At 48.7% G+C, this 16,632-nt stretch overlaps 1 protein-coding gene across 10 annotated transcripts in view; it reads left to right on the top strand.

The window, feature by feature from the left end:
• The window catches only part of LOC100730828 (interleukin-18 receptor 1), a 63,763-nt gene that overhangs the window by 8,656 nt on the left and 38,475 nt on the right, over positions 1–16,632 (top strand). For 9 of the 10 annotated variants that reach the window (XR_010040750.1, XM_063229749.1, XM_063229747.1 and 6 more), the window contains 8 exons: positions 711–957; positions 2,559–2,724; positions 4,227–4,386; positions 5,803–5,865; positions 7,862–7,982; positions 10,487–10,626; positions 13,217–13,375; positions 15,758–15,916. Coding sequence is in view for 9 of the 10 variants with exons in the window: in XM_063229749.1 (XP_063085819.1) it covers positions 711–957; positions 2,559–2,724; positions 4,227–4,386; positions 5,803–5,865; positions 7,862–7,982; positions 10,487–10,626; positions 13,217–13,375; positions 15,758–15,916 (1,215 nt within the window). In the remaining variant the exon portion in view is untranslated. The remainder of the gene's footprint in view (positions 1–710; positions 958–2,558; positions 2,725–4,226; positions 4,387–5,802; positions 5,866–7,861; positions 7,983–10,486; positions 10,627–13,216; positions 13,376–15,757; positions 15,917–16,632) is intronic. The other variant, XM_063229748.1, reaches the window with a different exon arrangement.

The raw sequence follows: 16,632 nt of genomic DNA, 5'->3' as shown, positions 1-16,632 counted from the left end.
GTTGTTTCTTGTTGAGACAAAATACTTGATGGCCAAAATTGGGGAAAGACCGGTTTATCTCTTACAATTGTGGGTGGTTCAGTCCATACTCAGCTGGCCCCAAGGCAGGGTGGCATGGCAGGGCCACCTTTCAGAGCCACCACAAAACAGTAATACTGAGCCACACAAAATAGAAAAGACTTTTTTCCCACGTTGACACTGTGTGCTGGCTGTACCCCTGGGTGGGTGCAGCCCTCACACCTCTAATCCCAGTGCTAGACAATGAACCAGTCACGAACACTAGATTCAGCTGCATTCATGATTGCATGAGGCTGGAGGGGAGGGGAGGGCGCATCTGAACACAAACCATAACATATGGGGACTCCTCTGCAGAAGATGTTTGGGGCAACATAGGACCTGTGGCTTTCCTTTCCAAGAATCTGTAATGTGTAGTATTTTATTTTCCAGGATGACACTAGTCATGTCTGTCTCTCAGATATGGTGTGTTGTATTTTTATGTCTTGCATGTTTAGGAGAATGATCCAATTTGTCCTCATCTGTACCTTGCTTAATCTTACTTACCCTTCCTACCACTGGAAAAACTAAATGCTGTGGTGCTGAGATTTCTCAGAACTTTCTTGCTATCCTTGCTTCTTCCCTTAATGCATCAGGAGAGAATGCATTTCCTTTATCATTTGTTTTGGTTTTTCTTTCCCTCTGCTAATCTTTAGGGGAAGATTGTATTTCCCGGCCCCGCATTAGCGTGGTAGAAGGGGAACCTTTTTACCTCAAATGCTGCTCATCTTCATCAGCTCCAGAGAATGAAGCAGCCACCCTGAAATGGTACAGAAGCACCCCACCCCACCAGCGGACTGAGCTACACCCGGGCCCCACAGCCCGGATCACACTGCATAAGGATATGTTGGAGTTTTGGCCAGTGAAGTTAGAGGACCAGGGATCCTACTTTTGCCAGCTGGGGTGAGTGTACCTTTTATGTCACCATATTTCTTGGGACTCTTGGCTTTCACTCAACAGCTCAAATATATGGAATCAGTTTTAAAGCTCAGCTACTCCTGAGACATAGACGCTCTGGTCAAGGAAGTCAGTGCCTAGAGCTCATGATGCTGTTATGTAGAGACAGAGGGTGGCAGGCAGCCTCCTGGGATGAAATGGGACTGACAGAGACACACACTGGTGTGGTCTGCAAGGTCCCTTGGAGCCTGGCAGCAGAATCACTGGGGGTGTGTTCAGTGGCCATCTCCCAGGCCACTGGGAGAGACAGCCAGGATGCACTGCATTGTCTACTGTGCCAACCCCCTGGATGGGGCCAGACTCAGAATTGAGGCCCTGCTGCACAGGGGAGGAGGAACTTGGCTGTCACTATAGAAATCTGCTTATACACGTGTGAGTGTGTGTGTGCACATGGACACACACATGTGTGCACTTTTGTAAGGCTGGCTGGGTGGTCTTGCTGTGAACTGAGATTCCTCTCAGAAAGCTCACTCTTCCCTCTAGAGAGAGTCCTGATCATTATCAACCCCGTGTTTGAGAGCAGAGAGAGAGAATGTTCACAGTGAAACCTCGGTGTAACTTCTGTGGTTCTGGCCAAAAGAGGTCATGGTTTTTTGTTTTTATGCATAGAAACTCCCAAGAGTCAGAGAGAAATGACAAACTCTTTGAAGAACTGACACATTTTATGTGACCTCTTAACACTGATAGTGATAGAGATGGGTCACAACTAGATGTTTTCATAGCCAGACGAAGACTGTACCAGGAAAAGGATAACAATCACCACCCCTTTCTGAAGCCTGACTGAATGAAGGCACCCAGGGCTCTGGTGGAGCAGAAGTGGACAGAGGCATGGAGCCAGCCACCTGCTGCCCCTCCTGCCAGTGAAAGGGGCAGGGGACATTTGCGCCATTCTGAGGGGAGCTGGAGAGTGCTGCAGGGAGCAAATCGGGGTCACTGGGGAGACAGGAAAGAGAGGAGTCCAGAAATGTCCCAGAACAGTGGGCAGGGGAGGGTAGGAGAGGGTAGTGTCACCATGTGGCTTTGGTGACCAAAGCACAAGGTTGTGGGGATGGGGTCAGGGTGGAGCCGCTGTGACATGGCTCTGACAGTGAAGGGTTCTACATAGAACCGAATGCCGTGAGACCAGAGCACAGTGGACAGAGATCTTCAGACAGAGCAGCATAAGCGTGTGTGCTTGTGCATGTATGCATGCATGGATATGCATGTGTGTGCACCGGCTCTTTGGTGTGTGAGATACCAGTCACCAGATTGCACCACCAGAATCAATCCATCACTGCTTTAACCTGTGGTATTTTAGGACTGCACTGCATGCAGGTTTGCACACTTTGGTGTACGCACATTTGTGCATGTGCATGTGTGTGCATGCAGACTGCTCAGGTTTTCATCTTTCATTCATGACAGTTGTTAAGTTTCTTATTCCTGTGAGCTAAGTTATGAGGCAGAGCAGAGTGGATTAGAAGGGAACGTAATGGACGGGTCACTCCCTGGGTGATGCTTGAAGTGTCTCTAGAGTGATCACAAACACCTCTGCCCTTTTTATTTCATAGAAATGATACTCAGGAGTGGATGCTGAATGTTATCAGAAGAAATAATCAGAGCTGTTTTACTGAAAAACAAGTAAAAAGTCAAACCGTGAGAGTTAGAAAGTCTTTGCAGATATCTTGCAGTAATAGTTACTACAGAGATCAAATCCACAGAACTTCGCTGTACAAGGTAACCTTTCTAAAGCGCCTCAGAGGTGGGGGGTCCCGGAGTGGAGAAGCCATGGCCCCAGCTCCCTGTTCACCCAGGCAGCTTGCTCAGCCTGGCTGGGGTGCGCGACCCGTGCAGGGGTGTGGCCGGCCTGCATCTCATCAGGGGTTCAGAGATGGGGCAGCTTGCCCTCTTCCGCTTTCCTCCATTCTCCTTCTCTTTCTCTTTCATTCGCTCACAGAGAAGTGGTTCCTTTGCTGCTTAGTTTATTATTAGTGACTCAGTAATGATGGGATTTGAACACAGAGCCTTCCCTGAGCCAAGCCAGTAGTTAACTTTCTTGCCGCTGGGGTATAACTCGTGCCACCTGCATCTGTGGGGCACAGGGTTATTGGCTCACGGTTTGGGGGGGTTGGTTCCGTCTTCATCTGCTGGCTGCAAGGCAGGGCGCAAAGGCCTGGGGGAGCACAGCAAGGAGGCAGAGGAACAGGGAAGCTGGGACAAGAGGGCACCTTTCCTGGTCACCCTGCTGGCTGCCTCTAGCCAGGTCCTCCCACAGTCAGCTGTGACCCTTCTGTAGGAATCCCCCCACCCCAGGAGACTTTGAGGAGACTTTAGATCCAAACCATAACAAAACATTTTATATTTTGATTTTGAGGCAAGGTCTCATTTTGTCACAAAGTTGTCCAGGGTAACCTTGAACTCATGACCCTCCTCCCTTGGTCTCCTCTTTGGATGACTAACTTTGAGGCAGTAAATTTTCTTAACAGTAAATTTAGACGTGTACTTATTTTACCCATGTTTGTGTTTGTGGTCGCCCATGCATCTTGCTGCTTTCTGAGCTGGTGTACCTTGCTCTTGCTGGACTATATGTGTGTACGTGCGTGTACCCAGCAGTGTGTGTATGAACTCCCATGTGGACACAGCTCCAGCAGTGTGACATCCCCCAAGGACCAGCTCTGCCTGGCGGCCTCTTCTTGGGCCAAGAGGGGTGGAAGGCTTGGCCCTCGGAAAGTTGGCGGCTGCTGTGACCTCTGGGAAACTTCGGCTCAGAGCTGCTGGCCCAGCATGGCTGGCTAGAAGTTTTCCAGGGAAACCTTTGCCAGAAAGTGTTCTCTACACCTCCAAGCCAGCCCTGAGTGGAGTCGCTCTTGTTCTTGCCCAGCGTGGACAGAACAAGTGACAGTCCCTGTGCTGCAAGCGTGGGTCACGATTCTCCCTAGGGATGGAAGGAAGCTCAATCAGGGCGGTGATGACCGAGGGGCAAACGGAGAGGCGTGTCTGTCCAGGACATCCGCGTGGGGTTATAGGGTCTCCCAGTCTGTATTAAGGATGCCAGGGGCCGTAAGCCTCGCAGCACACCATTCCTGGCTCTGGGAGGAGCAATGCCTGTCACAGGGATGCTGGCTCTGTCCTGTCTGCCTTTCCCTCTGCAATCTTAAGGCTTAACATCATAAATGACCGTAATATATAAATCCTCCTTTACTTATTTAAAATTTTTCAATTTACTTTTTGAAAAACAGAACTGTAAAAAGATAGCCGAGAGCCATCTGTTCTATCTAGCGCCCCTGCTGAAGAATGCAGAGTTTGAGGACCAGGGCTATTACTCCTGCGTGTTTTCTCTTCGTCACGATGGGAAACTGTACAGCATCACCAAGACCCTCAATGTCACAGTAGTCAAAGGTAAGAGGAGTCCCTGAATTGTGTAGAGCCCAGTCCTAGTTTCTTATAAAGTCACTGGAAGTCGAGAGGCTTGTGAGCGTATCACGGTTCACATGTCAGGTTGACAATCTTCATTTTGGCTCAGTCCACCTGGCTGTAAAAGTTTTGGTAGCAAAACCTCACAGGTTTTATTTGGAATTCAAGAGACTGGGGAACTTTGCTGTCACCCGTTGTTTTCACACTGATATTTATTGCAAGCCTGAATATTTATCAAGACTTCCATACTCGATAGACTGTCGGTAGCCTGGGAGGCAAAGGACTCGGAGAGCTGTGGAGTGAAGCCAGCAACACGGCATCCTCTAGGAATCTCATTCTAATCCAGGAGGCATCAAGCAGCCTCGACACCCCTGCAGAACTTTCTGGACTGTGTCTTAGTCCTTTCCCTTGCTGTAACAGGGAGCCATAGACTGGGCAAGGTTTAAATGATAGAGATTCCTATGGCTGATAGCTGTGGAGGCTTCAAGTGTGTCATGACTCAGTGTGGGGGCAGGTGAGCATGGCTGAGTGAGAAAAATGGAGGGGAGACTCATCCTGCCCCAAAAGCTAACCCCCTCCTCCAGTAGCCAACCCCCTCCCCCAATAGTTAATCCCCTCCCACAATTGCTAACCAATCCTGCAATAGCTAACCCCCTCCTGCAATAACCTGCCCACTCCTGAGATAACTGATCACCTCCTAAAGTTACTAACCCACTCCTCTATAACTAACTCATACATACATACATACATATATACAATGACTGATCTATTCCAGCCATGCAGTAACTAATGCACTCCTGTAGTATGGCATTATCCGGTCCGTGAGGACAGGCCCCTCCTGACCTAATCCCCAGAGAACCATAACTCTGTTACAGTGGCAGTTAGCTTGCATCATGAGTTTTGGAGGGGGCTTTCCATCCACACATCATTGTAGCACCCTGTGTTCATAGGATTGAGGATCAGGGTGGGTTAACTTGGAGTGGAGCTATTATTCTGCAGGCCACAGCCATGCCTGGGCCATCCAGTAGCTGAATTTGTGCACTCCAGAAGATGAAATTCCAGGTGTCGTCCTCACCTGGGATCCTCAGCTCCACAGTCCTGCTGGCAGTCCGGTTTAGTTGGAGTGGGAAGGTGAGGACCCTCCGCCCCCACCCACTTCTCAGAGGGGTGTGCAGTTGAAAACTTCTGAGCTGTTCACTGCTGGGATTTTCTATTCCATGCTTTTTGGACCACAGTTGATCCTGAGTAGCTGGAACTGCAGAGAGCTAAACGCAGATGTAGGAGACCACTGTGCTGTATTACACTGGATGAGCACTGGATAACAGGTGCTTTTCTTGGAGAAATTCAGGGCCTGAGCATTAGGAAAACTAATGTTCTCCTCTTTCCTTCTTTCAATTTTAGATCCCAGTGAGGTAATTCCAGTTATTCTTGGACCAAAGCTGACCCAAGTTGAAGTGGAACTAGGTATGTCTCAGCATGCACCATCTTCCTGTTTATGAGAGGAGGGACATACTCCAGTTCCACAGGGTAAAAGTGAATCGTGTTGAATTAACATGGTGCACAATGTGTTCAATATTTAGTGAGAGCATTCCGAAAGCAGAGAAAGCGTGTCATCATTTGAGTGTTGTCACTTTGGGGCTGACTAAAAGGAGCATTCTGCTCAAAGACAGAAGAACCACATGAGGATTTTGTAGTGGGACTTCTGTCACCAAGTCAGTGACCTGCTCTCATTACCTCTGTGGTTCTTTCTAAACACGGAGATTCAGGGATGACACTCCAGCTAGACGACTCAAACTTGTTTTGTGGTTTGAATATGAGATTCACTGATGCCCCTTGAATCAGAGGACCTAGTTAGCTGTCCACTTAGGATGTGTCTGGATGGGTCTGATGGGTCCACATGGCTTACTGGGTAATTTCTTTCCAAAAATGAAAGTGAGGGAAGAAAGAAACACACACATGCTGAATACACCAGGGGAGGGCAGTACATTATCAACCCGAACGCTCAGGCCAACTCTGAGATGCTCTTCCTGCCTTCTGATTAAGTAACAGACGCGCACACAGGCTGAGTACCTGGTCTCCAGCTGGACTCCAGAATGCGGCAGATGCTGGGACACTGGGTCCCAGAGCCCACGCCCTGGAGCTGGAGCAGGTTCACAGCTCTCCACATACCGTGGTGAGCCTCAGGGGCAGGTCAGCGCTGTGATGTTGCACTGAGGGCTTCTGACTTCATGTTTGATTGATTCCCTATCTCTGTGGTTTCTGTCCTTCTCTTTTGGGGATGAACTTTTTTTTTTTTTTTTTTTTTTTTTTTTTTTTTTTTTTGTAGCTTGTTGACAGTGAATGTTAGGAATTAATTTCAATTATCCTCTCTTGTGGCCTATGTATGTGAACTACATTTTTCCCTGAACCCTATGTTAGCTATTTCTAAAAGAATTAGTGTGCCATATTTTACATTATTCTATTGTAACACTTAAAAATTATCCCTCGTGGGTCCTTTCTTTCACCTCTGGCTTACTTTTTCCTCCTTCTCTTCCTCCTCCTCCTCCTTCGTCCTTCTCCTCTTTTTTTGACACAGGGTCTCACTATGCAGTGCAGGCTGGCCTTGAACTCAGTTTTGTAGCCCAGGCTGGCCTTGAACTCAATGCCATCCTCCTGCCTCAGCTTTACAGAGCTAGGTTTATAGGCATGCACCTCTGTGCCTGGCTTATTCCCGCCCCCCTCTCTGTGTCTCTGTCTCTCTCTGTCTCTCTCTCTCTCTCTCTCTGTGATATTTTTGTACCAGGAATCAAACTCAGGACCTTGTGCTTGCTAGGGGAATTGCATTTGCCTCACACCTGCTGTAGCTGAGGGCGGGAAGAAGACTGTAGTCAAGAGATGTCAAGTTTGCACAGCCCCAACCCTCGGCGATGATCCTCCAGCCTGTGTAGCTGCCAGCATCCCCCTGGGTCTATTTCCCTGTGACAATCTCCCTGTGTATTCGAGCCCAAGTACATGCGCCATGCAGTACGCTGGCCAGCTGTCTTCACACGCCCTGGAAACGATCTTTCCTGACTGCACGCACATCTGTTTCTACTTACTTTTCTGCACCTCTGTGTCTTTAGTTTTTAGCTATTTATTTATGAAGTATCTGCTTTGTTGTTCTGGAAGTGGCTGTCCGCACCCTGTCTACAGAATTGTGCACTGAAGAAAAGTCCCCCTGCCACCCTAAGGTTTAATAATCGATTTAAAAGTGAACATACAGGGATAAATCATTCATACTTTGCTGGTGGCTTGTCATTGCTACCTAATTCCTCTGGCTTAGTATTATTATTTTTAATCTAAAAACCAGCTTACATCTGTTCTGTTCCATACAGCACTGTGTTTTGCAATAAGTTACCATTCATTGATTATACTAATTAGAACTGTTTGGAAAAAGTCTGAGTTTCTAAAATGCAAACGTGGCTGTCAAACTTTTACCTAGGAGAAGATGTGGAGCTCAACTGTTCTGCTTTGCTGAATGAGAAGGACTACTTTTACTGGATCTTCCAGAAAGAAAATGCATCAGCTCCCAATGTGCATGAAGACCACAGAAGGAGCTCTTGGTATGCACTTGTGGCAGGCAGCACGCATCCCGGTACATGACAGGTCACAGCACCTGTGCGTGGTAGAGAAGATGTGGATCCCCCGAGTGGCTGGTGTGGGCCTGGGGCTGGCCTGCGGTACACCACCGTCTGCATTGTGCCTTGTATGTGTTGTTGTCACGGCCATCCCTCAGCTGGCTCATGCAGCCATTTATTACCAAGTTCTGAGCTGTATAAAAGATCCCAGAGAAAGTCCTGGTAGTTTTGTCATCATCTTGTAAGAGCAGGCTGAAGTGGTCAGGGTGTAAATGGTGGGATTTTTCCAAGTTTCTTAGAAGAGCAGTTACCTGGACCACCAGGTTACTTGGATTTTGAAAACTGAGTTAAATGCTTTATTTTTACTTCTGTATCACGAAAGTGCCAAGCAGCACACACTGATATTTAAGTAACCTACATTCAGGAATGTCCAGACTTAGGACTAGAAGGCGTCCTAAGCAGATTGTCACTTGATCTTTTTTGAACGGCATGGGATCCTACTGTGGTTATTAATTATTGGTTTTAATTCAGGTTCTGAGCAGTGGTGATCCTGGAGTTGCGGCCCCTTCCCTGCACTTCCGGATTTTCCTCTGGCCTTTTACTTTTCTGTGGTGTGTTTCTTGTCACCACTGTGACGTCCCCGACCTCTCTCTGTCACTGCCAGGCCAGGCAGCTGCTTAGTGCCTGGAGCGTGTTGGATTCAGCCCTGTGGTTGGGCTGTCTTACTGACTGCTCTCTTTTTGGTGACTGTCCCCCCGTCAGTGCTTCTAGTGACTTCTGTCTCACCTCTGGCGGGATGGAGACCCACTGTTCCTTCTGTAGAACTTTCCCTGAGCCTGTGAGACCAGGGCAGGCTCTGCACTGGGAGCACCTGCTGTGAACGCCATCCTGCTGGATGTGCTGAGGACCTCTGCATCTTACTTCTGGGTTTGCACAGATGTTAGGTAGCTGATCTTTCCAGGTGGGTGAATTCTGTACAGACCTGTGTTCCACAGGCCTCAGAGACTGCCCTGGACCACGTCCCATGTGCTTGAGAGAGCTGTTGCTTGGCACACAGGGAGCACAGTGGCTAAGCTGGTTAGTACAGCACCTCACAGCCTGTCACGCCCACAAACACGAGTGCTTGACTTGCATCCCCAGTGGGAGCCCTGGAGCCCTGGGAGGGACAGGGAGAGCTCGCTCACTGCCGGTCACTGCTGTTATTTCGGATGCTTGCTGAACAGCTCAGCTGGTGTTTGCCTCTACCTAGGTGTCTGAGAATAGTGATCTTTTTCTAAGGTCAAGCAAAAGAAAAGGAGTCTCAGGGACTGCTTGGTCACACTTGATGTGACTGTGTGTCTGTGCCAAACTGTTTAGAGCTGCTGTGGTTTGAATACAGTGTGCTCCCCAGGCTTTGTACCAGTGTCATCCTCAGAGTTAGGACAGAACTCTACACCAACAATGATGCTTAGGGGAGGAGCTTTGGGGGGTGATTAGAGTGGATCAGTCATGAGAATGGAGTCCTAAGGTTGGATTCAGGTGGCTTTAGAAGAAGAGGCGAGAAAAAGCCATGACACAGAGGTGCACACACCATGACTGCTTTAGCTCTGTGGGGATCTTTGCATACTGCCCCAGGCTGTTTGGATTTCAGCCTTCCAAAATGTGAGCTAAATGAACTTCTTTTCTTTACAAAGCAACCCATCTCAGGTATTTTATGATAGTAAAGAAAGCTGCTTAATACAGCAAGCTCCTAACCATAGATGGAGACTGTGAGCAGCAAGAACCTTCAGTGGTTAGGTGGGAAGGTATAGGAGAGAGAGAGAGAGAGAGAGAGAGAGAGAGAGAGAGAGAGAGAGAGAGAGAGAGTGACATTCCCAGTATTTTCAACTTGGTAGCAATATAGTTGCTTTGCTTGTTACTGAGCCACAAAATGCAACACCCACAATGAAAAAGATAATAGATTTATTTTGGCTCAGTGTTTTGTGGGATTCCGTGGTAGGAGAGCTGGCATGGAGGAGGGTCACTCAGGTCATGGTGGCCAGGAAGCAGGGAGCAAATGGAGGAGCCTTCGCGGGAGATCAGTGCTTCCAGATCACCACCCCAGTGACCCTACCGTGACCTAGCTAACAGCACATTGGGCCACGGAACTCAAGAGTGGATGGACCCACTATTGAGCATGGCACCCCATGAGCTATTCACCTTCTGAAAGCTTCTCCTCTGAATACATGAGGCTTTGGGGGTCATTCTAAACCTAAGCTCTGATACTACCCTTCTCCTTCAGGTGTTTAAATTCGGGGTAACTGACAACTCTGTCCCCAGATGGTATCAAAAGGGCTGCTGCTGTCTGCTCTGATGTTCCACAGAGTTCCATCAGCAGTCACCCCCAGAAGGAAAGATCTAAGAGAGCCGAGGGGTAGCCGCTGTTGAATGTCTCACACTTACAGATTTCCCACTCAGGAGGAACTTCACTGATGACAAAGCCTATCAGCAAATTATTTTTCTTCTTCCAGGACTTTAGAAGGCAAACTGTATGCTTCGAGAATCCTGAGAATTAAGAAAATTAGTGAAGACAATCTGAATGTTTTATACAATTGTACCGTGAGCAGTACCAGGGGCACGGATAGCAAAAGCTTCATCTTGTTGAGGAAAGGTAGGCATGTTTTGTGCCTGGAAGTGTGTGGAGCTCTGTGGGCAGCTGTGTGGCATGATGGGCTCAGGGATGGCCAGTCCCTCCTCTCCGTGGGAACCAAGCTCCTGCAAGGTGGCAGATGCTCCTGATCCCAGGAGATGGGACGTGAGACTGGGGCTCTGCCCTGGCTGGATTCCTCTGAGACTCAATCCCAGCCAGAGGACAAAAGCTGAGTGTGTGCTCTGCTCTCAGGAGAACAGGAAAGTGGTTCAGAGGCCGAGCAGAGGGACATAGGTGCTGGGGGCCAGGGCCTCAGGGGAGGCAGCTGAGGGGGTTTCCCACGGGAACAAGCAGAGGGAGTTCTGCAGGTGGGCTGGGGTGAGCTATGGCCCATAACTGCTGCCCATGGCCACATGAGCAGGGCTCAGCAGGCCCTCGGGTGTGGTCACCCAATCCATGGAGCACACCTAGGGCCTCTTCCCTGGCAGCCCCTGGATAGGGCCTGTGGACATTCGGTGGTTCCTGACATGTCCAGCGAGGACCTCTGTGGTGCTGTGGCCTCTCAGAAGTGGCTGAACCTGGAGCTAAAATCTCCACGTTCCTCTGTCCCCATCCCCTTGCTGCTTCCCATTCCCAGGCATGGCCCCCAACTCCCTGGATAGAGAAGGAACAGTGATGACCAGAGAGACTGAAAGGGAGAAACAGACACACAGAGAGACCAATAGGGAGAGATGAGAGAGACAGAGAGATGAACAGACAGGGAGATGGAAGCAGAAAGGCGGGTGGAGAGAGAGACAGAAAGAGATACAAATACAGAAGAGAGAAAAACAGTGTAAGACACACACACAGGGAACCTGCCTCAGTGGGGCAAGGGGAACCCCCAGGAAGAAGCCACCCTCTCTGTTCTGCCCGGGCCCCCCACCTCTCATCAAAAGCCTGTTTGAAGCCACTGCTGTCCCTCCAGTGTCCCTGCCGGAGCCAACATTCTTCACACATTGGTCCGTGACACTCTGTGCTCAGCTCCTCTGTGGCTGCACTGGTCTGGGCCCCAGGCTCCAGTAGGTGACAAACCCTCCCAAGGCCCTGCAGCAGCAGAGGTAGTGAACTGCAGACCTGGTGACTGCTAGAGTCGCAGGGTCCTCTTGTGTCCCCTCATCCCTCCAGAAGTGCCCGTGTCCTGGGTGCTGTGGCCAGTGCAGTGGAGAGGAAGAGGCCTCCAAGTCTCTAAATTCCGGATGATCCCCTGGGCCACCTGCATTTCCTAGCATCCCCCAGCCACCTGCCACCTGCCCTGTCCCTGCTCAGCACCTTCTGCCCTGAGTGCTCTTCCTGCTGAGTCCACAAATGCAGGCTGGGGTACAGGGTTTCCCAACCCACCCCTGCCCTTAGAGAGTGTGGGTGCCTGGGTGCCCCTCTGTGACCCTGTATGCACGCGTGTATGGACACATGTGTCTGGCAGGATCACGAGTGTGTAGACCTTTCAGAGACACAAGAACCCAGCACCTGGATTCATTCCAGGCTCACTTCTGAAGTACATATCGTAGCTGACCCACATCCTAACACTTCATTTTTCTGGAAAGATGAAAAAATGCTCCCTGAGCAGGCAGAAGCTTAAAGGATCTTTGTAACACTTCAACCCTACAATCTCCCCTCTGTAAGAAAATTAATTCCAAGAAGATAAACAAAAGCACAGACCCATGGGGTGCATGGGTCATTTCAACACTATGTGTACTTAGAGCAAACTGTGATCTAGCCAAATTTGGGACACTGTAAATGAGAATCTGAATGACCTAGTGAAATGCTGTTAGTGTAATGCAAATGAATGCAGAGTGACTATCATGGTATCAATTAAGTAAAACCTGTGGGTAAAAATGAAACCCAGCAAGGAAATGAATGTACTGCCTTGTCAGCATGGCTGTTACCACATTGTGAGCTGGCTGTTAAAATCATACTCCTGCGTAATCTCATAGTTACCTCAGTGAGCATGAACTGAATCAGTCTAGGAAACAGGAAATTCTTTTCCCAAAGGAATACAGAACAGTTTGATGCAATTCTGAGGACTCCATACCATGCACTTGTGACACTGAGGCACGGTACCCCCCACCCCCACCAGATGTCAGCTGGGAGGGAAACAAGCTTTGTGTACCATTTTTATTTCACTGAAGAAGACTCTAGGATAAAGGCGCCCCCATGGTCTTTCCTGTGATTCGAGCAGACGCTGAGTCAGGCTGCAAACCCTACTTCCACTCAGTCCTGTCTCCTGTCTCAAACCCATGCACGTCCGTTGGCTCAGTCTGGCAGCCAAGACGTACATGTGAACTTTTCACAGTTCACCATAGTACGTGACAGCCCCAGAAATCTGAATGCCCCAGGCATGGATGCAAGATGTCACAGTATTTTCAGTCCATGTCTCTGAATGTCCCTGGACAGGGGTATTCCACATGAATTGGAGGAGAAAGATCATGCTGTAGACCAACAGCAGGAACAGGAGGGATGGAGCAGACTGGACCCAGGGTGGGTGGCTGGCTTAATGAGAAGGGGAAAGTGTGAGTGCTGTGCACCAGCGTGGAAGGTGCTGCTAATGTACAGTTGGCGCTGTCTGTTGGCACAGGTGCGGCTGACATCCCAGGCCACGTGTTCACTGGAGGGATGATTGCGGCCACTGTGGTCTCTGTGGCGGTCCTGTGCCTGGCGGTCATGTGTGTCATCTACAGAGTAGACCTGGTTCTGTGTTACAGACGCTGGACGGGAAGAGATGAAACGCTAACAGGTAATGGATGTCGTGATGCTGGGGCTTTTTGTTTTATGCTCTCATGGCTAAACCAGACAAATGAGTCTCTATCTTGTTAAAGATTAATGCTCTTCACTTTATTTTGATTACATTGTTGACCTAGTCTGTGGAGAGATTTTCTATGAAAAATCGCACATCACAGGCCATCCACGGTGAATATTGCTCTGTGTTCTTTCCTTGTGCTTACTTATGTGCTGCCGTATGTTTTGGGAATGTATGTGTGTGTGCTTGTATGTTTCTTGCATGCCGTGTCCTACATGTGTCATGCAGTGCTTGGGCCAGGAACCTTGCCTCTGCACACCTCTGTACACAGCTTTCCCCACCTTCTAAGCACGCACAGTCAGTAAGTTCATTGGCATTTAGTTGCATTGCATTACGGGTCACGATTATGACCTGGAAAAGGAGATGTGACCCCTGCAAGAAGCCTGAGCTAGAGGTCTCCTTGGTCTGCCAGTTCTTATCTGTTACTGGGTCGCTCTGGTGACTTTTCACCTCGATCTTTTTATATTTACAAGTACCAACAAATCCTTAAGTTTTAGGATATTACAAATCAATTCAGTCCATTGGAGGAACAGATTTATATTGCAAGAAAGGAGTTCCTTGAAGAACAGAATTGGAAGGCAGTACTGGAAAGCTAATTTTTGGCAAGAATAGAGATGTATCGCGTGCAGTGCAAACATGCTTTTGGCTGAATTGGCCTCCCAGTCTGTTCCAGTTAGCTGCAACCTAGCTGTGGTGAGCAGCGTGCCTTTGTAAAGAGTGTGGCCATCAGGTCGTCTCTCCTTGGCAACTCTTCTTACGCTAACATAGTGACCAACAGTAGCAGAAACGCCGCCTCCTGCCCACCTGGTCAGTGCTGCATTTCACAGCAGCCCAAGAGAGCTCTGCAGGGAGAGCTGCGTGCTGATTAACCAGCCCCTGCTTTTATTTTTGTCAGCTTTTCTAACCTTTGATATGCATGTATGTCTGCAACTTTTACCCACTTTCTTATCTTTCATACACATGCAGTTCTGAAGAGCAGGAGCTTTGGATCAGTAGTAGGTTGAGTCTTGAACTATGAACCCACAGTGCCGAGATCAGAACTGACAGAAACCGGAAGCAGCGTCCTGCAAGGCTGAAGACTCACGTTGCCCTGGGCGGCTGAGAATCCTGTGTCACCTGCAGGACCTGGCAGGGGCTGGTTTTACCCTAATACACTGTTACAAAGGTTCACACCGTTTCGGCCCCTCCATGCAGGACTCCTCCTGATAGTATGCTGAGCTGTGAATGTCACGCTTTGCCATCTCTCAGCTGTCACAGGATAAGGACAGGCCATTCCCTGCCATTCTGTCCCCCTCTACCCATTCTGATGAGCACTGCTTACTCTGTTTAGGCCCGGACTCACACTTTCCCTCATCCAGGAAGCACGTCGAAATCACTGCTTTCCACGTCTCCCCAGAGGCTCTTCCATTCGTCTGCCTCATTTTTATAGTGCTGCTTTTAATCTGCTCATGTGCTGTTAGTAACTTTTTAATGGACAAAAGACAAAACAAAATTTCATAGCAAGAGGATAGGAGAATTACAATAGTTCATACATTGCATATTATTATCTTTAAAGTAGTTGTCCGAGTCCAACATATGGGCAGTAAAGTTCTCCAGTGGTTACAAGCGCAGACTTTCCTCTATGGTGAGCTGAGAGATGCTGATCTGATCATGTAACTAGCTTGCATTTTGCAAGTTGTTGGGTTTGTCTCCTGGGTCTTCTCAGAGAGGTTGGCTGAAGCCAGAGAGCGAATTGGATGATTGTAGTTTTTTTTTTACCTACCCGTAAGGAGAATGGGCTTCCTCATTTAGGCAGCACATTTCCCCTGAATGTGTCTGTGGGTCATTTCGATACAGCTGCATTACCAGGATCTAGGGAGGGGCAGATGTGGAGGTTCCTACTGGTGGCTGGGGTCCTATAATATTCTAGACGTGCATAGCCTGTGCTCTCCAGTGTGTGGCTGTCGTCACCCCTGTGTCCGTCCTGCCCTGCACTGCATGTCTGTCTTTCCTTCCTGGGGCATTGATGAGGACAACATTGAACCGGAGTGAGCCCGGAGAGACTTGCTGACCAGCCTGCATGTTGGCCTGCTGTTGTGTATCCACTCCTGGGCCCTGAGCCACTCTCCTGTTAGTCCCAGTCCCTCAGTGGTTTCTCATGCTGGGTCTGTTAGACTCTGCGCGTGAGAAGCATTCCTCCGATTGGCTCCTTGGCATCTGGGATTTGACAGTGCGGGACTGAGCCTTCCTCTCCCAGCTTTCCTACCCCTTAAGACATTCTTTGAACTTTTACCTCTGGCGCCTCAGATATCCTCTTAAAGAGTCCACCCTGTCTCCTAGATGGCAAGACATACGATGCGTTTGTGTCCTACCTGAGGGACTGTCAGCCCGAGGACGGGGAGGAGTACACTTTCGCTGTGGAGACTTTGCCCACGGCGCTGGAGAAACACTTTGGGTACAAGTTATGCATATTCGAGAGGGATGTGGAGCCCGGAGGAGGTAAGACGTGTTAGCCCCAGAAAGCTAGCAGGGACTGGCTTTCACAATCAGCTGCTTAGCTGTATAGCTGACTTAATTTTCCCCAAAATATAAATAAATAAAGTCCTAAGGAACAGACAAACCAGAGAACATCTCCTTGGGGATTCTTCATTCTGTTCCGGGCTCAGCAGGCAGGAGGCGGGTGCCTCCTGTGGGCATCTCCTCTTCAGTGTCACAATCTTAACTTAACACAGGGTGTCAGGGCTGTAAAACACAGAAGGACCCTACTAGAAAATGCTCCTTCTTGATGTTAATGCTGTTGACAAAATTACAGGAGGAAGTGGGGGAACTGGAAAAAGATAAATATAAGGAAATTGTTGGTGACGCTCATGAGATCATAGCGATGGAATTAGGGTTTTCAAATTAATGCATGAATGCAAATTGCGTAGCACATATATTGAGGCAAAATACAATTAAAATTGAAGACGTTTACTAATATTTCCATGTTTTTCTCTTGAGGTCTTTCAGAGGAAATACTGGAAATTTAGTGTCAAATTACTGTGACTGTTGATGCTAGTAAACAATAGAAATGACATCCTCCTGGTTGTGATGCATTATTCACCCAGATTTACTGAATACCATCACCCTGGGCTGGGTTCTGAGCTGGACACTGAAAATAACAGAAATAATTTAAACAGGGAACTAACATTTTCCCCTCCTAGCTTACAATTTAGAAA

Source organism: Cavia porcellus, unplaced genomic scaffold (assembly GCF_034190915.1).
Source record: "Cavia porcellus strain 051 isolate PalLab524CR breed Dunkin Hartley unplaced genomic scaffold, mCavPor4.1 scaffold_18, whole genome shotgun sequence".
NCBI lineage: Eukaryota > Metazoa > Chordata > Mammalia > Rodentia > Caviidae > Cavia > Cavia porcellus.
The sequence above is the reverse complement of the archived record's forward strand: the minus strand, read 5'-3'. Positions and strand labels throughout refer to the sequence as shown.